We start from the raw sequence: 20,814 nt of genomic DNA, 5'->3' as shown, positions 1-20,814 counted from the left end.
TGCACTCATGACCTAGCTACTCACTTTCATATTGTGCAAATATGAATTGGCCTTGATCTCATGAATAATCCATGGCTTGTGACCAAAATTTCAGCAGCAGCATTTCACAATATGCTTAGTCTTTAAGTTCTCAAACTCTCAGCTGTCTCTCGAATTCATTTTATGTTAAGGGATATCTGACATGGAGGCTGATCCTGTGGTCAACAGCTTTCCACCTTTTCAATTGTTCGTCCTTTCCCTGTCTCTTGCTGATCAGCATGGGTTGCTCAGGCACAGCACTTTTCCAATGATGCACAAACTGGGACGCCTGTGGAATTATTCCTACTGTCAAACAACTCATTCCTGAAACACATCTGCCATTTCCTCACTACTTTCAGTCTTGTTTCTGTTCTAACCACCTCCTCTTCATTCTTGCACTTTCAACATCCTCACCTTACAGTGTTTAACACAAAGGACATGGTAGAAGTGTTGAAAGTGGTATCTGTTGAAAGTTAGAAAGTTGAGTACCTTTCATATCTTGAGGTTGCAGTGTAAAGTGCAGAGAAACTATAATTTACAATGATGTAGGTGGACTTTTCCTTTTGGACGTATTGAGCCATTTCCCCAGTTGTCTCAGAAAAAAAAAATAATTCAGTTTTTTCAGGTAGTAACAGTAACTGTAATGCTGTTTACAGATAAGGACATATAGAGTAGTCTCATCACATACCTTGTTTATAAACTAATCATCTGAGAAAATTCTATTATTTTGAAGTACTTGTGCTTAATCAGTTACAAGCTATTTTCCTTTTTTAAAAAATTGAAGTACAGTTGATTTACAATATCATTTTAGTTTCAGGTGTACAATATAGTGATTCAATATTTTTACAGAATCACAAGCTATTTTCAAACCTTCTCACTTTATTTTGTATTACTAGCTTGGCCACCCCCTTTCACCCAGTGGAGATATACTTTGCTGGGGATGACGGCAAAGAAACGCCATGTATGTAAATCCCTATTTGTTCAACATCAGCTCTTAAATGTTTTGAAAGCTGAGACTAGAAGCCTACATAAAATGACAGCACGATTACCACAGCCATTACCACCTGAACAGGCTGTAACTGTTGATATGCTGCTCACCTGAATGTTCTTTTTATTTTATCACAACAAACATTCCAGTCCTGTGAAACCATTTCATCCTTGACTGCTTTAGCTTGCACATAAAAGTATCATTTAATCATTTATTTTATAAAACAAAATAGTATAAACATTTAGATCTTTATAGGTATATATTTCCAGCTGCTATGTGAGTTAGTATCTATGTATGCCAGACGCAAGCCTGAAAGTACACACTCTGATATAAAAATTTTTAACAAAAAGCTTTTAGAGTTTATAAAATACAGCAAATTAGAAACAAATGTAAATGATTTATCCCCTACATAAGTAATATTTCTCATTGAACATTACCAAATTCTATTTCTTTTTGTGAAAAAGTTAATTTGGGAGGGGCTGTAGTTTCTATTTCATCTGATGGTGCTCATTCACTCAGTAATTGTCCATTGTGCACCTATTATGTGTTAGGTATTGCTCAGGCACTGGAGACACAGCCAGGAACAGAACAAATAAAAATCTTCCTCTAGGGGGTTGCATCGTCTTGTTTTCACATACAATCTCCCTCTAGAACTTAAGCTCCATGAGAGTATGGACATTTTCTCTCCTGATCATAACAGTATTCCATGTCTAGATCAGTGCTTGTAGATAGTAGATGGTCAATATCTGGTGAATGAATGAATAAATGGATAAATGCTTTCTTAATAAGTGTTGGTTATGTACTATTTATTCAGGAAACTTACAAAGCAAAGTTCCTATTACTCTCTCCTAGTTGTAAGAAAGCTGGGTGTTTAGATTCAGTCAGTATGCAGTTAATGTGGAGCCACTATCTGGTGCCTTACAAATAATTTTTATTCGTATTGAACAGTACCATATTTTGACTCTATAACTCAACTTCTGTTTAGAAGTAGATTGAAGAAGGGAATCTATAGAAAATAAATTCAAAGAGTTCATGAAACTCAAACAATGAAAGGATAGAACAAAAGAATAATCTACCAGCCTTCTCACAGATGCAGCGGTTTAGAGTAATTGAGTGCCTCAACCTTGATATCAGTGTATTGAAGAGAAAAGAGCCTGAATGGAGGTCAGGAGACCTCAGATTTCAAATGTACTCCCCCAAGCCTCAGGTGGTAAGTAGGCCCTGCTACGGAGGGAAACAGGTAGCCTAAGCTCTTAACTATGACCACTCTAAGAGGCACTGTGACCTCCTAGGAAATGGATATGCTGGGAGCCAGAAAATATGGTTTCTAGCCCATAATAGGTTAATACCTCAAGTAATTTTAAAGTTTTACATGGGTCTTCATTTTCTTATCTGTAAAGTAAGAGTACTGGGTCAGAAAAGGCATCCCCAAATGCTGGGCTGGCTGTATCAGAATCACTTGGGTAGCCTATTAAAAATGCAGATCCTTAATACTCTAGCCCTGAATTCTGAGTCACCTGAGGATCACTGGTGTGGACTATGTCTAACATCCTTTTCAATTTATGCTCTGTATGCATCAGTGTTTATTTCAAAGAGAACAACTATATAAACTCCGTAAGTCTCAAGGAGAATGGAGTGCTGTAACTTTACCCTCTTTTTCTGACATCTGCCACTTACCATGTATATTTCTAGCAGAGCAAGATATTAAAATAACTTTCTCACTGGGGCCCAAAATAGGCTGATATAAAATAAATGCAGACTGTATTTCAATAGCCAGCAGTCCTGAACCTCTTCCTGCCACACTGTTCATCTCCAGAAACCACTGTAAATTCTGCCACACACGGCGATTCCCTGAGGGCTTCATTACTTGGGTCTTTAAAAGGGATTCACTCATCTTTTGCCTCCTGTAGGTGTGCTTCTTGTCAATCCAGGTCATGAGAAAAGAAAGTAGTTTCTCCCAGTCTTTAGCAGTTCACAGAGAATGTGTGGTTTGAACCTTGTTTTATCGTAAAAAAATGTGAAAATAGACAAGCCAGTGTGCTCATGACATTGAAGGCCTCCTCTGACAGCTACAGTGAGTGCTGTAAAACAATATTCTACACCAAAGCAAACAAAGCCAGTGCTCTGATTGAGAGGATGCACAGAGGGATTAATTCCAAAGGTTTATATACCAGTCTCTGCAGACCAAAGGCAGATAGATTCTCTGTTGGTAAGTAATGGATGTACAATGTGGTCTTTTACTTTAAGAAACAAATGCTTTTTTATAAGTCAAGTAACAAAGAAGGATTGGATGACATAAATGAACTGCTTCCAATTTCTAACTACTGTTATCTGGACTTGAAAACTGGATATGGAAAAACCTTTTTCTAAAAGCAGAAAACTAATATTCCACAGCAGGGAGTGCAGAAATTGCTAGAGACTGATCATCTCTTCTTATCATGTTATTCTTCCCCAATGCTACCAGCTATATTTTAGAATAACAATTTAAAAAATAAGATTCTCTTCTTCAACCTTCAAGAAAAACTATCTTTCCAATTTTTTAGTTGAAAGAACATAATGAACACCCATTTGCCTTTCAACTAGATTAATTAGTTGCTAATATTTTGTCATCTTTGCTTTCTCTCTAGATGATCATTTGCTGACTATATGAGAGTAAATTATAGACATAATGATATCTCATCCCTAAATATGTCAGTATTTATCTCCTAAGAACAGTGTTCTCCTACATAACTACAAACCCATGATCACATTCAACATGTTTAACATTTACTATAGTATTTAAGATAATGTCTGTATTCAAAATTTCTGGTCCAACCAGTAGTGTCCTTTAGAGCTATGTTTATCCCAATCCAAGATCAAATTAAAAATCACACATTCCCTTTGGATGTCACAGCTTTTTAATCTCTTCTAATCTACAACATTCTCCACACCACCACCTTTTCTTTTATAATATGGCATTTTTTAAAAGAATCCATGTCAGTTGCCCCGCAGAATGTCCCTTCTCCTGGACTTGTCTAATTGTTTTCACATGATTAGACTCAGGTTAAAATATTTTTGAAAAGACTCCTACATAGATGATGCTGTACACTTCTCCATTACATCAGGAGTCATACAATATCAGTTGTCTTGTTATTGGTGAGACTAAGTGTGTTCACTTGCTCCCTTTGTCTTCAATAAGTAATCTGTAGGGTGCTTTGAGTCCCTGTGAATATTCAGTTCCCTACTAACCATTCATCTAATTGTTTTAACCAATTATTCACTAATGATTCTTTGAGTAAAATATTATATTGGTGGCTACAAAAATAATGATATTTAAGAAAAATAATGATATTTTAAAGGTCTGCCTTGGTACTGGAAGAAATATCATCAATTCCTTTAGAGAAAACAGGTCTTACTGAAAACAAACTCTCTTTGCATTTGCATTGGTATTAAGAGGTTTAGTTAGTTTAGTTTAGTTTAGTATATATATGTAAGTTTAGTATATATATGTAAGATTTGTTGGTGGACAGAGGAAGGGAGAAAGGACACATCCCAGAATTGTTTTGGTATACTGTATGAGGATTTTAAAAGGTCAAAAATCAGATATCTACTAGATCTGCTAGCCCCCAAGTTGAAGCAGCCAGCTAGCTGAGTTTGGTTTGGGAGGAGAAGAAATCCTTGCTGGGCTCTCCAGTTACGGAGCTGGAAAGGTGTCAGAATATAAAGGAAAGGGGCAAGCCTTTTCTTTGCTATCTTGACCATTCTTACCTACTGATAAGAGAGCACAGAAGGCATCTGCAAGGAAGTGAACACCCTTCAGAACTGGACTGCTTGGGTACCTGATTTTACCATCTCCTTCACCAGGGAAAGCTAGTTTTTGGAGGCAAATTTCAATCTCCATGGAATTAACTTTCTTGTATTCTCTTCCTTTGGTTTGATGCGAGAAGAGGAAGAAATAGACAGATGCAGAAGGCTATGGTAACCCATTAAAAAAAGGGGAGGGGGCTTTTATTATTTACATGATAAATCTCTCTCTGTTCAGAAGTTCTGTTATCACTTTTTTTTTGAATTTTTGAATTTTATTTTATTTTTTTATACAGCAGGTTCTTATTAGTTATCTATTTTATACATATTAGTGTATATATGTCAATCTCAATCTCCCAATTCATCCCACTGCCACCACCCTCCCCTGCCACTTTCCCCCCCTGGTGTCCATACATTTGTTCTCTACATCTGTGTCTCTATTTCTGCCCTGCAAACCGGTTCATCTGTACCATTTTTCTAGGTTCCACATATATGCGTTAATATACGATATTTGTATTTCTCTTTCTGAACTTCCTTCACTCTGTATGACAGTCTCTAGATCCATTCATGTCTCTACAAATGACCTAATTTTGTTCCTTTTTATGGCTGAGTAATATTCCATTGTATATACGTATCACATCTTCTTTATCCATTCGTCTGTTGATGGGCATTTAGGTTGCTTCCATGACTTGGCTATTGTAAATAGTGCTGCAGTGAACATTGGGGTGCATGTGTCTTTTTGAATTATGGTTTTCTCTGGGTATACGCCCAGTAGTGGGGATTGCTGGGTCATATGGTAATTCTATTTTTAGTTTTTTAAGGAACCTCCATACTGTTCTCCATAGTGGCTGTATCAGTTTACATTCCCACCAACAGTGCAAGAGGGTTCCCTTTTCTCCACACCCTCTCCAGCATTTGTTGTTTGTAGATTTTCTGATGATGCCCATTTTAACTGGTGTGAGGTGATACCTCATTGTAGTTTTTATTTGCATTTCTCTAATAATTAGTGATGTTGAACAGCTTTTCATGTGTTTCTTGGCCATCTGTATGTCTTCTTTGGAGAAATGTCTATTTAGGTCTTCTGCCCATTTTTAGATTGGGTTGTTTGTTTTTTGATATTGAGCTGCATGAGCTGTTTATATATTTTGGAGATTAATCCTTTGTCCATTGATTCATTTGCAAATATTTTCTCCCATTCTGAGGGTTGTCTTTTCGTCTTGTTTGTAGTTTCCTTTGCTTTGCAAAAGATTTTAAGTTTCATTAGGTCCCATTTGTTTATTTTTGTTTTTATTTCCATTACTCTAGGAGGTGGATCAAAAAAGATCTTGCTGTGATTTATGTCAAAGAGTGTTCTGCCTGTGTTTTCCTCTAAGAGTTTTATAGTGTCCGGTCTTACATTTAGGTCTCAAATCCATTTTGAGTTTATTTTTGTGTATGGTGTTAGAGAGTGTTCTAATTTCATTCTTTTACATGTGGCTGTCCAGTTTTCCCAGCACCACTTATTGAAGAGGCTGTCTTTTCTCCATTGTATATTCTTGCCTCCTTTATCAAAAATAAGGTGACCAAAGGTGCATGGGTTTATCTCTGGGCTTTCTATCCTGTTCCATTGATGTATATTTCTGTTTTTGTGCCAGTACCATATTGTCTTGATTACTGTAGCTTTGTATTATAGTCTGAAGTCAGGGAGTCTGAATCCTCCAGCCCCATTTTTTTCCCTCAAGCAGAAGTCTTGTTATCGCTTATAATCCATTTTCCTTACTAGGCACTCTTGGAATCCGGAAGAGACGTGAAATATAAAATTACAGTTTGACTAAGAAAAAAAATCTACCCAGATCTCAGAAAGCCATGAGCAAGGAAATGAGGCTGACAGGAGAACTGAGCTGTTTCCTCCTGTGGCCAGGTCCCAAGGTGATGTCCACCAACCCTGACAGTGTATCTCAAGCCACCATGTCAAAAATCAAACTTATACCAATGTTCCCACTTCACTTTCCTGTTTTTATTTATGGCACAATTCTTTCTGTTATCCAAGTTCAAAATCCTCATTTTGGCCTCTGACCACCCCTCCCCAGTAGACATCTGCCAGGTTCTTCCTATCATATCAGTTTTCAGGTCCTATATAATTTCTCTCTGAAGTGAATTTTATACCTAACCTCCTTACCTTCCCATTCTCATGGCCAATACTCTGATTAGGACTTTTTCCCTGCACTTATCAACAGATTCCCCACAACCTCCTGACTGATCTCCTTTTCTATAGTATCTCCTTGTTCTTCTGATTCTATATAACGTAGTTAGATATAACTCTCTAAAACACATTTCAAACCCTGACAATACTTGGCTCAGAAACTTCAATTTCTGCTCCATGAGTTCTGAATCAAGTTCATTTTCTACAAACATCCCAAAATCCTTTTTTTTAATTGAGGTAAAATTCACATAACATAAATGTGAATTTATGTTACTCAGTGACATCTAATACATTCACGATGTTGTGCAACCATCACCACTATCTAGTTCCAGAACATTTTTGTCATGTTGTAACATGTAGCAATACTTCATTCCTTTTTATGGCTGGATAATAATCCATTGCATGGATATACCATATTTTGTTTATCCATTCATCATTTGATGGACACTGGGTCGTTTCCACTTTTTGGCTTTTGTAAATATTGCTATACATGTTTTTGTTTGAACCAAAGTCTTTAAGTATAGTCATTATGTACTATTTTGGCAATTCTTCATCTATTCTTATACTGCCCCATGTTTTTCACCTTCCATCCAAATTATAATACTTCTTTTTTCTTTGAATACACTGCATGCTTACCCATCTGCAACCCTTTTTCATGGTTTCTGTTGTGTAGGAAGCCCTTATTCCCATCTTTGTTGTCAAGATCTTCTTCAAGGACTATCTCAGATATCCCTTACTTCATAAACCCTTTCTTGACTTTTCCAACTGGATTCAAACTCTTTTTCCTCTGAGCTGCCCCACTGGCATCAATTACAGTATTCCTTATATTTGTGTGCTTCTCTTAACAAGGCCAAGACAACCGTCAGGCAATTTACTGCTGTATCTCCTACAGTCAAGCACTTTGTTTCCTTAAGTGCTCAGAAAACCTTAAGAAATATTTTAACTTAGGAGATATTGAGAGCGATTTCATAGTCTTTGTGGTCTCACATAGAGTCCTTTCAAATGCCCACACTCTACACCCTCTATGGTAGAGGATGTTGTATTATTCCTTTTGAAACAACTCAAAATAACTTAAATAATTAGAAAAATATCACGTGGCATTAATGAGGACTCTCTGAATGTGCACTTTCTCTTTTGTTTAAGAATATATATGTGTTATATTCATGCACATCAGCCTTGCCTGGAAATTTTTGTTTCACTTTTTGAATAAGAAGTAAAAGTAGGATATCTAGGGACAACTGAGTTATAGTTTAGCACTGGTAATATGTAGTTCACTTAAGGTATTTTATGGATGGTTATGACAGTGTCAGAATGTCACAAGCCTAAGTGACATTTCAGTACTTTCAGAAATAGCCAAGAAAAAAAAATCATAATTCTTATTTCTTCAGGTGACTTATAATGGCAGCAGAAAACTAAAAGGATCATTAAAAATAAAGTTTGCTGACCTGCAATAGCCTCTGGACTCCCTGAGAGAGTCAGAGCTCTGTGATTCTCTGAAGGATTCTACCTTCTTCTATTAGGAATCAAAATGATAGCTGAGTAATGACTTCACCTCCCTAGGGTGAATCACCCATTCACTATCAGTATTTTTACCTGATCATTATTTTTCAGCAGCTACAAATTTAAATTTAAAATTAAGGTAGGGAGGGATCTGTAGAATTTAGTATGGAGACATTGCTTAACAAATATTTTTCATTTGTTTCTGGTCTGGCCTGGTGCTCTAAACTGCCTCTTACAAAAGTGCATAGTGTGTGTACACCTGAGGGTGCGATGGCAGAGAGCTGTCCGATCTTAAGATTTGGGGAAGACGGGGAAGTTGGAGGGGGTAGCAGGGCCTGATATGAAAAATTCCAGAGGTGCTGTGCTTCTTGGCTTCGCAGTGATGTTGAATGGGCGCTAAGGGTATGTGATCCCCTCTTCCCTTCCTTTCCGGTCATTAATTCTCACTCTCCCTAAGCAGGAAATCAAAAGGGTAGATGGGACGCAAACCTGTCTATAATTTTACATGTGATAATAACAAATCATAGTTGTCTTCCATCATTGGGAGCAAGACTTTTCTATTTCTAAGTGTCAAAGACAGTATTTAGCTTCTAATAGAGATAAATATTTTCTTATAATGCATCTCTTGCCTAAGAGATTATTTAAAGAAATTTCTTAGATTTAGTTGAGAGCTGAAAGGGACCTTAGAAAGGATCTAGTTCAATGCCATCATTTTGCAAAAAAAAAAAATAAAAAGGATGTTAAAGAACGTGACCAAGGTAAACAGATGCTAGCAGAGCCCAAACTGGAATCCAGGTCTTCCAAATCCTGGTCCTCTATGGACCATTTCTGCTATGCCAACTTGATTCTTTCTATTTAACAAAACAGGGTGCCACCAGTTTTGTCCCCCGAAGACCACACCACACACACTTTTTGACAAATACTAATTAGATGACTATTCCAAGTAAGTTACTATACAGGACTATTGGTAATTCAAAGGTAAATTCACTATGATCCTTAAGGATCTTACAATAAAATTCAAAACCTGGGAGAAGAAAGGTTTACAAAAATGCAGAGGAGAAAAATACACAGAAAGTTGGAAAGAGAGCACTAGAACTAATTTCAGGATTAATAAGCAGCCTCCTTGAGATTCAGGATAGAATGTCCCTCTCAAGTGTTATGCAAATTGTGTTCCCTAACTCTGACTAGGCGGTGTTCACAGAACAAGATCATTATTATAGACAGCTTTATATAAACATGAATAAAATTTAGAAAATTAAAATAAACTCAAGTAAGGAGTCTTTAATCTGAAAAATGTTGCCCCCTGCATGACAGAAACTGATTTCTTAAATTTCTTATTTGCTTCAGACGAATTCACCTTCTCTTCTTCTGTGACCCTGTTCATGACTCAGACATGTAGATATAAGAAGGGCCCGAAGTCCATGGAGCAAATCACAGCAGTCTGGTGGGGCCTTGAGGTGGGCAATAAACTGCCAGTTCTTCCTGAAGGATGAGGATTTAGAGATGATCACAGGGGACCTAGGTTGGAGGATGTAACCCCATCTGCTCATGGGTGTCATCTTGGCAGAGTTTACTGACCTCTGGACAAGATCTATTTAATTTACTTGAGATAATGCCTAAGGCATAGGCTATTTGGAAAGGATATCCCTTTGAACTGAAAATCAAATTGAAGATAATGATTTGGGAATATTTCACCAGCTGTTTAGGAAATCCTGGACTCTCATGTAGTCTATATTTACAACTCTGCATGCTTGCAAAGACACTAAGAGTTAAATATGTTCCTTTCCTGTGAAGCTTCTTTAAAATTAATATCTATGCTGCCTATATATATATATATATATATATACACACACACACACACACACACATATATATATGTATATATGTGAATAGCCAATGGAGACTTGATAGCTTTCATTTAACATATTTAGCTGGATCTTTTCAACCAAAATGTATATCTGCAATGTATTCTAATGTAACCCAATTAGAGCTACTAACACCATCTGTATATACATTTTTGGTTCAGCTGTCAAAAAACACACAAATACAATGCTCATAATACAATATTCAATAGTTGTGTAATATTTTATTGTACTATACTTCATTTAACTTTTTTCTATTTTCAAATGGATCAATTTTCATTTTCTTCCTTTTACGATTAGTATTTTACTACATATTTTAATATGTAAATCTTTGCCCACATCTCTGATATTTTTCTTGGGATACATTACTAGAAGTGCAATTACTATAGCAAAGTATATAAACTTTTAAACCAAAGGTTTAAGAATATATATATATATATATATATATATATATATATATATATATATATAAAGTATTTAAAGAGTCTAATAACACAAGACTTCTAACAAAATATCCTAGCACTCTCCAGACTTTGTCTGTCTCATTTCCCTCTCTTTAGCTGTTTCTTCTGTTTATCTACAAATACTGTTTTCTTGATTTTTAAATTTTAAGACATTATCTATTGATCCTATGATAAAAGGAATAATTACATTTCTTACATGACCAAAAACATTCCTTTCCCCTACCCTCTCCCCAGTGATTATACTTTTTGGTTTAAATCAGTATTTGGTATTTATATTTTTATGCTATATAAATATTATCCTCTAAGCCATGTAAAGTATTATGATTACATTTTCTTTCTTATACATTAAAAATTTATTCACTACAGCTAAGAACTGCCTCATTTTATATCATATGTTTAATGTGGTTGTTTAAAAAAGTGGGCCCCAAATTCTTTGAAATTGTTCCCAGTGATAGTTGAGGTATACAGCCCCTCCCCTTGATTCTGGGTGGGCTTGTGACTTTTTTTTTTTTTTTTTAATTTATTTATTATTTTTATTTTTGGCTGTGTTGGGTCTTCGTCTCTGTGTGGGTGATTTCTCCAGTTGCGGTGAGTGGGGGCCACTCTTCCTCGCGGTGCGCGGGCCTCTCACTGTCGCAGCCTCTCCCGTTGCGGAGCAGAGGCTCCAGACGCTCAGGCTCAGCAGTTGTGGCTCATGGGGTCCAGCCGCTCCGCGGCATTTGGGATCCTCCCAGACCAGGGCTCGAACCCGTGTCCCCAGCACTGGCAGGCAGACTCTCAACCACTGCACCACAAGGGAAGCCCGCTTGTGACTATTTTGATAGGAGATCATGAAAATGGCGGGTGATTTCAGAGGCTGGTCATAAAAGAAGATGCAGCCTCTGCCTTGTTTGCTGGAAGGAACACTTGTGTTTGGAGTTCTGAGTTGGCAAGAAAGAAGTCTGACTACTCTGAGGCTGCCATGCTGTGAGGAAGCCAAGCCAAGTGGAGGAGCCATGTGTGAGTACTCTGGTTGGTAAGAAGCCTGGTTTTCTTGACAGCCCAGCCTAGGTGCCAGGTGTGAGTGGAGACTCCAGATGATTCCAGTCCCCAGCATCACTGAATCACCTCTAGCCTCTGGGTCTTTCCAGCTGAGGCCCCAGACATCATGGAGCAGTCATCCCTTCTGTGCATTGTCCAAATTCCTGACCTACAGAATCCATGAACATAATAAAATGTTTATTTTAAGCAGCTAAGTTTTGGGGTAATTTGTTATGCAGCAGTGGTAACTGGTACCCTTAGTTTTCTATGTTCCTATTATTAATTTGTCCCTAAATTCTCAATATGGCCAAGTACATTAGGGGATCATCAGTTCCATTGTTTCCTTGGAGATATTACTTCTGCAGATGTCTGTCCTCTTGTCCCAGTCGAGCCTGGATGCAGAGCCATCAGCCTAGGACTTGCATGGGTGAGAGACAGTGTGGCATGTTATTGTACTTACAGATGTGGGCCCTGCAGCCAGGCTGCCTGGGTTTGCATCCTGGCTCCACCACTTACCAGTGCTGTGTGACTGTGCTCAAGTTAATCTCTCTCTGCTTCAGGTTTCTCATTAGAACAGTGGTTGGCACAAAGTAAGTGCTCTTATTGTTGGCATTCTTGTTGTTGTTTATTATTCTTCCCTTCATATTGTCCTGGGAATTCCCATCATCTCACACCTATGTCTGATGCCCTAGTTCCTAAATTCCACATCTTTTTCTTTCTTGGTTATTCCCTTGATAGAATACATCACCAGCTCCCTAAAAAAAGATGCTTAGGAGGTAAGTTTTTTGAGACTTTATGCTTTAATTGTCTTTATTTAACATCACACTTGATAGTATGACTGGCATAAAATTCTAAGTTGGAAACAATTTCTCTTTGAATGTTGAAGTTATTACTTCATTGTCTTGAAGCTTTCAGTGTCACTACTAAGACAATTCTGATTCTTGATCCTTTGTACGTAGGTTTTTCTTTCTGGAAGTATTAAGATCTCTTCTTTATCCCCATTGTTTCAAAATTTGATAATGATGTCACTTGGTGTGGGTCTTTTAAAATTCATAATTTAGAGTGCCATTTCAATTTGGAGACACCTTCAGGTCCTTCATTTCTTAGAATTTTTCTTTTCTTTTAATTCTTTATTAATTTTTCATCCCCATTTTCATGAAGTCTCTTTCTGGGACTCATAATAGATATAAGATCTCTCAAATTGGTCCTCTAATTTTCTTATCTTTTCTATTTTCTATTGTCTTTTTAGTCAATTTTCTGGGAGATTTTTTTAATATCTTCCATTCTTCTGATTTTTTTAAAAAATATATTTATTTATTTTATTTATTTATTTTTCGCTGTGTTGGGTCATCATTGCTGCACGAGGGCTTCCTCTAGTTGCGGTGAGCGGCGGGTTACTCTTTGTTGCGGTGCACAGGCTTCTCATTGCGGTGGCTTCTCTTGTTGCGGAGCACCGGCTCTAGGTGCGTGGGCTTCAGTAGTTGTGGCACACGGGCTCTAGAGAACAGGCTCAGCAGCTGTGGCACACGGGCTTTGTTGCTCTGCAGCATGTGGGATCTTCCCAGTCCAGGGCTCGAGCCTGTGTCCCCTGCATTGGCAAGCGGATTCTTAACCACTGCACCACCAGGGAAGCCCCTTCTTCTGATTTTTTTTTTTTAATTCTGCTTTCATATTTTTGTACTTTATAATTCTGACTTCTTATTCTTGAATTGTCCTTTTTTACATATCACCTGTTCTTATTTCATGGATTTAATATCTTATCTCACTGAATATATTGATTGTAGTACATTTGGAAATGTCTTTTTTCCCCCTTGCACTGCCTCTGTTTCCTCTAAGTTCCCTCCTTTTTTTTTTTTTTTTTTATTCAGTTTGCTTTTGACTTGTTCTTTCATGGCAGAGGCTGCTCTCAAACGCCTGGTCCTTTATTAGCTATTCTACTTCAGTTGGATATTCTGTGCCCTTGGATACTCTGAGGCTCGTCAACTGGTGGACCTCACTGTAAGGCAGCTGGCCAGGGTTACAGCATGTTTACTGAGGGAGCCCCAAAAGTCCACATCTGCAGGGCTTTTCCTCTGGGTTTGACAGTTTCCCCAGAAAGGAATCCTCTCATTTTCTACCTGGTGAATATAACGATTTTAAGCTGGCTGTAAGTATTTTGAGATCTATTAGGGAGGAGTGGTTGGAGAGGGAAAATCTTATCTTTCCAAAGCAGATTATCTGAGGGTCTCTCTACTTGAAGTGTGCCATCTACCTCCGCCTCAGCTGTGCCTGCTTTCCCATGTCCAGTCTCAGATTAACCCAATCAATTAGAACAACCAAGTTAAATAAATTCCATGAAGGTTTGGATAAAAAGGCAAGAATTTTTTGTACCTGGATTTAAAAAAACCCAAAAAAGTTTCTGGATTTAAGAAAAACCCAAAAAAGCTCCCTCTCATCTTCCATACCTTCCCTCCCCCACAAAAAAGTAGAAAATTCACCCAAGTCCCTTTACCCCTCCTACTTAACCATACTTTTTTTGTTTTTTCCTTTGATAATGCCTCAGAACTTGAGTATTCAGGATCCAAGTTTGTTTTAAAATAACCCAATGAAGTGACAGGCGGAGCTCCTGGAATTCTGCAGCTTGTGCTAGAGTCTACATATGGGAAGTTGCCGTCAGTTAAAGGGTAGTGCTGTTACCATAGCCCAATTTTTGAAAGCCTTTAGAAAAAAAAAATCATCTGAGTAAATTAGTATTCATCACAGGCACAGATTTTGTATTGCAGTTTTCTATGAATTCAGATAATAAGAAAACACAGTACTGCAGTCTCTAACTTTTAACTAACATTTACCTCTCAAAAATGTTTATTATAAATTAAGAATTTTACCTGTTATATGAATAAGCTCTTATATGACTGATCTATATGCTCCATATGGCTGATTAGTCTTAGATCATCATAAAATATGAGCTATGTTTTAAAATCAACCAAATACTATTGGTACCTAAAATAAGAGTAATTTCATTTTACCTCTCTGATCTGCTTAATCCACAAATCTCTTCCAAGAAACTCCTGATGTAAGACTACAGGAGCTGAGTTTAGATTAAAAGTCAAGGAGTCACTGGTCTTTTCTTTAATAAAAGGCTGGAGATCAGAATTTATCTAGAAGGAGTAGTGAAAAGAGTTAAATCAGTGAAATGCATATACATTGGCATGTTTTAGTCATATTCAGAAGCACCAGTTACTACAGTGAAAAATTAAGCTTAAGGAACTCAGTTTTTAGATGTACTTAATAAGCAAAAGAACAGCTCATATGATTAACAATAATCTTAAAAAAACTTCTAAAATACTTTTCCCCTAACATATTCCTTTTTTATTTGGCAGCAGCCTTTATTTTGCTTTTTAAGTTCAAGGTAAGGATCAGAAATTATATTTATTTAATAAATATAATCAAATAATAAATAAATTAATCAAAGATTTAATAAAGTACATAAAAACTCATCTGGAGATATTACATATTTTTGTATATATTTCCCACTTCTTATGAGCTATTTAAGTGACATCTAAGAAATATGTACTAAATGGAATTTAAAATTACATATACATGGAGGTAACAAAATAACAGCTAATCTTGAGACATCTTATATTTCATTATGCCCATTCAAAAGAATCAGTTATTGGAATTAAAGCTTTCAATTTTGCTCCATATATTTCTAAATTTCATTAACTTTCCACAGTTTGTTTTACATAGGAACTATAAGGGAACTGTAACAAAAATGCAAATATTCTTCCATTTTGTGACTGGCAACATTACATGTTATTTAATAATTTGCAAGAGTTCTTTCAAGAACCCTTTCAGGTGGTAAGAAGAGACAAACATCACAAATATGGTTTAAGTAAGCTGTAGCTTTCTATCAAAATTATGCAGTACTCACCAATCATACTGTTTATATTATGTAATAACCACCACGAATGATAGATTTTATGTACTCAATAAACAGTTTTTGAGATATAAAAGCAGTTTATTAAATGGTAAAAGGGTTCTTGCGTATCATTTTAGCTATTTAAATACAGAAAAAATAGAAAGGGTATGCAAATACCTTATGACTCATGGCCATGTGCTTCCCATACTGAAATGCCATATCCTGAACCTCAGCATCATGCTTTGCTAATTCCATTGCAGCTTGGCAGCTCTTTGCTAATAAAGCACCATGGGAGAGAAAAGTCTGCTCCTTCCAAGTCAATATTCCAATATCATCTGTGATATGATTTTCCTAAAAATTACAACAAAAGCCAAGATAAAAAGGTTTTAGGAGTAATTTAATTGTTTCGGTTTTTGAAGAATAAGCATTAAGAAATGAACTATTCAAAACACTCAGGCTGTTGCAATAAGACAGAACTAAAAGATGCTGACCATCACCTCTACCTAAAGAGAACTAAGGAGGTGGGAACTGCTTTTTTAGGGTAATTGGGAAAAAAATGAAAGAAATGCTGAAGCAAATTTTATTTTGAGCTAGGGAACTTCTATTAAAATATACTTATAAGGCAAAATTAGAAACTTAGACCTTCAAACTAACTCTCTTCTAGATTCATATCAGTTCTTAATTAAGTGTTAGTATTCCAAAATACAAGGATCCTATTGTCTTTAACTTATGTTAAAATGTCAAGGGCATAGTGAAGGAACTGCATTCTCTTATAAGCAGGTAGATAGAAAAATCAGAGAGAAGGTAACCCATTACAATGGAGTATGATTAGATCATACTATTCATCAAAGTTTATTCCCATAAGAAGAAACAAGATGATAAGGGAAGACATAACTGTAGTTTATTTAATTTCATCTTTTTACATTATGAAAATCACGGTAGTATCTTTAAGTAAGCATAAGCATACACATACCTACTGACTCTAGACCAGTGATGTCCAATGAAATTATAATGTAAGCCCCATATGCAATTAAAAATTTGCTAGTAGCTACATTAAAAAAGTGAAAAGAAACAGGTGACATTAATCTTAATGACATTTTATCTATCCCAATATATCTAAAATATTACTATAATAAAATAAAACATATAATCAATATAAAATTATTAATAATATTTTACATTCTTTTTTTACCCTAACTTTTCAAAATCAGTGTGTATTTTACACTTACAGCACATCACTAGTGACATTTCAAGTACTCAGTAGGTACAAGGAGCTGGTGGCTACCCTAGTGGACAGCTCTGCTTTAGGCAGTTAGCTCTCTGAGGACAAGAATGATGAAGCCATATACATAATGATGCTCATTTTACGGTGTTTCTTTGAAACCTCAAGCTAACTAGAACCCATCCAGAAGGATTAATTAACCCAAACACTTTACTTCCTGCCGCCCATACCACAATCCTTCTCCTTCCACCATTATTTGGGGACAAAATAAAAAATAATAAGAAAACTTAGACACCATTAAAAAATGATCTTAGATTTAGCCCCACCTCTTTCACCATGTTGAAGGGAATCTTCAACCCATTGGTCAGATCAAATTCTCGACTTAATTTTATCTGCTTTTAAACAAAAAGAGTTCCACTTATAGCAACAGTTACAAATATGCAACATGGTATTGTGTAATAATCAAAAAGCCACTTGGGGAGAAACAGTGCATAAACTGCTTCATAAAACATTACGAATAAATAATAGCATTTAATTTTGGAAATCTGAGAATGGATTTTAAAATATGTGAAGTTAATATCATATTAATAAACCTAGATAAAAACAATATTATCTCTCCAGATATACTAAAGATGCATTTGACAAAATTCAACTCCTATTCTTGATGGGAAAAAAGCTCTGAATAAAAACAGGAACAGATGCGTATTTCTTCTTTTTTTTAAATGTATATACTGCAATTTTATTTCAATGGCACAAATGAAGTTAGCGTGTAGGAAATTTATTTATTTATTATTTAAAAAAATATTTATTTATTTGGTTGTGCCGGGTCTTAGTTGTGGTGGGCGGGCTCCTTAGCTGAGGCTCAAGGGCTCCTTAGTTGCGGCAGCCAGGCTCCTTGGTTGCAGCTCCAGGGCTCCTTAGTTGAGGCATGCAGGCTCCTTAGCTGTGGCATGCGAACACTTAGTTGCAGCATGTGAACTCTTAGTTGCGGCATGCATGTGGGATCTAGTTCCCTGACAAGGGATCAACCCAGACCCCCTGAATTGGGAGCACAGTCTTATCCACTGCGCCACCAGGGAAGTCCTGCGTGTAGGAAATTTAAATGAAACAGTATGGTAAAAATAGCAGAGAACCAAAAAATCTAAAAAGCAAGTATACCTAAAGCATGAGAATTCATTAGTGTTTCATCTTCAATTTTGACTGACACCTGATGCTTGCAAATTTTGAAATAAACTTTGAGATCATGATCACTATTCTGAAGAGATTTCAGCACGAGCACTAAGATTTGTACATTCAGTTGGTTTGCAGTTGACTTGTTAGCCATTTACATACTATAGTACAGATTTGTCACTGGTCAGATCACAGTGTTGAAGGAAAGAAAGACCTTCCTGTAATTATATAGAAAGGATCCCCTAAACTGCACTCAGCTTAAGACATCCAATGTACAAGAGCACAAAAACCATCATAGTAATGTGGTTCCAAGGAACATAGTTTTGGTAAGGAAAATAACCTAAGCTCCTGTTTCCCATTTTAATTACTGAAATCTCTACCAATGACAAAAATGTCATATAGGACACTAAATGTATACAGTAATTCAAACTTCATGCAAAGAGCACATTTAGCAATCTGGGATAATGCAAAATGACCGGAAATATAACGAACGTGATTCAACACTGGTTCTTTTTGTCATTTTACACAGACGTCATGTTAATATTAGACCAAAGCACAAAATGTTTAGTGCATAAACCAATTTCTTTTTTAAGATCTATCATTTTTATCGTAGTTTTTTATCTTACTTTGGACCACTTGTACCCCGTACTCTATCCTACTATAGACTGTTTAACTTAATCAACAAAATCAAAAGTAATTTCTGACCAGATTTATGGGGGACATAAAAATTTATAACATCGAAGTGTCTGCATAACCAAAAGTACAATAATAAAGAAGAAAATGCCTCCTATTTCTTTTAGAAAATAGTACTTTGTAAGCTTGCTGCATCTTTAATGCTTTTACTATTGCATGACAATGAATAGTTGATAGAAAAAAAGAACTGTATACTTGAATTATGATAGCTCATCCATCACAGATTAATCTAATAATGAAGTTTCTGCAGAAACAGGAACTATTTTAACAAGGAAAAAAAAATGCCCTCATTCCAGATGTATATTTCTTTAATACGACAGGTGCCTGTGTTCGTGTGTGTGTGTGTGCACAAGCATGCATGATCACCCAGAAGTCAGCAAATACTTTATGGGGAAACACATGAGCCCTTCTTCCTAAAATCAGGAACAGGACAGAGATGAACACAATACCATTGCTATTTAACAATGTAATAGAAGAGGCAAGAAAAGGATAGCTGTATAAAAATTAGAAAGGAAGAGTTTAACTATCACTATTTGAAGACAGTATAACTGTATATTGGGGAAGACCAATATACAAAACTCAACCAAAAAACTACTAAAACAAGAAGATAATTCAGTAAGGTAGCAGCATATAAAATCAATATAATTTATAATTAACATAATAGATGTAACCATAGTTTTCATACATAAAAACTAATCAGAAAGTATTGTAAATAGGGTCTTTTCTTCCATTATATCTATGAAAAAAAGATTAAAAAGCTGGGAATAAACTTAGAAATGTACAAAATTGATATGAAGAAAATGTTAAAGTACTACTGAAGGAAAGCAAGTTAAATAAATATAAAGGCATATCATGTTTAAAGAAAGTAAGATCCAACCTCATAAAGTAACTTCAATAAAATTAACACCACCCCTCCCGGCCCCCAACTTAGGCAAGCTGATTCTAAAGTTCATATTGGAAACAGCATGAAGAATAACCAGAATAAGCAGGAAGCCATGAAAAAGAAGAGCAGTGTAGGGTGAGGTGGGGGGAAGAAAGGTAGATGAGGAGAGCTAATGATGTCTAGCCCTACCAGATACTATATTATAAAGCCTCGGTAATTAAAAAAAAAAAAAAAGCGCACTTTTTAGATAGACAAACTATGGAACAAAATAGAAAGTCCAGGAATCAATCAAACTATACACAGGAATTTACTATATTTTAGGGAAAAGTTGGACTTTTCAGTAAATGGTGCTGGTACAACTGAATAGCTTTCTGGAAGAAAATTAAGACTGATCTGCATTTTACACAATTTATCAGGATAAACTCCACATAGCAAAAAATAAAAGCAAAAGAACCACAGACAACAATAGAAGACAAAAGACAATAAGGAAAGGTATGTGCACTTCCTATCACAGATGAATGACAAATCTCCCTTTGGTAGGCTAATAATGGTCCCACACAGATAGCCACATCTTAATCCCTAGAGTCTGTGAATGTTACCTTACACGGTAAAGGGGACTTTGCAGTTATGTTAAGTTCAGGATCTTGAGATGGAGGAATTATCCCAGATTAACTGGATGAGCCTAATGCAGTCAAAAGGATCCTCATACAAGGGAGGCAGCAGGGTCTGAAGATGGAGGATGAAGCCATAAACCAAGAAATGAAGGTGGAAACTAGAAAGGGCAAGGAAAGGGATTCCCCACTAGAGCCTCCAGAAGGAATACAACCCTGACAACATCTTGATTTGGGGGCTTCTGACCAAAAAAACCAAAAACAAACAAACCACTTTCCACCGCCTTAAAGCATCATTCAGTGTTGGTGATGCTGTGAAGAAACAGGCATCTCAAATATGACCGGTAGAGTCTGTCATACAGAGTGAAGTAAGTCAGAAAGAGAGAAACAAATACCGTATGCTAACGCACATATATGGATTCTAAAAAAATGGTACTGATGAACCTAGCAGCAGGTCAGGAATAAAGACGCAGATCTAGAGAATGGACTTGAGGACACGGGGTGGGGGGAGGGGAAGCTG

The 20,814-nt window shown here is 36.3% G+C and overlaps 1 protein-coding gene across 9 annotated transcripts in view; it reads right to left on the bottom strand.

The window, feature by feature from the left end:
- Nucleotides 1-20,814, bottom strand: part of PDSS2 (decaprenyl diphosphate synthase subunit 2) — a 268,281-nt gene that overhangs the window by 42,797 nt on the left and 204,670 nt on the right. For 6 of the 9 annotated variants that reach the window (XM_082404858.1, XM_082404854.1, XM_082404852.1 and 3 more), the window contains 2 exons: nt 15,893-16,066; nt 14,823-14,954 (listed from right to left, as the gene is read on the bottom strand). In XM_082404858.1, the coding sequence (XP_082260984.1) occupies nt 14,823-14,954; nt 15,893-16,066 (306 nt within the window). Of the gene's footprint in view, nt 1-14,221; nt 14,515-14,822; nt 14,955-15,892; nt 16,067-20,814 lie in introns of those variants that run through there. The other 3 variants (XM_082404857.1, XM_082404859.1, XM_082404860.1) reach the window with 2 other exon arrangements.

The sequence above is a fragment of the Balaenoptera borealis genome (assembly GCF_965194805.1).
Source record: "Balaenoptera borealis genome assembly, chromosome: 9".
NCBI classification, from domain to species: Eukaryota; Metazoa; Chordata; class Mammalia; order Artiodactyla; family Balaenopteridae; genus Balaenoptera; species Balaenoptera borealis.
The sequence above is the reverse complement of the archived record's forward strand: the minus strand, read 5'-3'. Positions and strand labels throughout refer to the sequence as shown.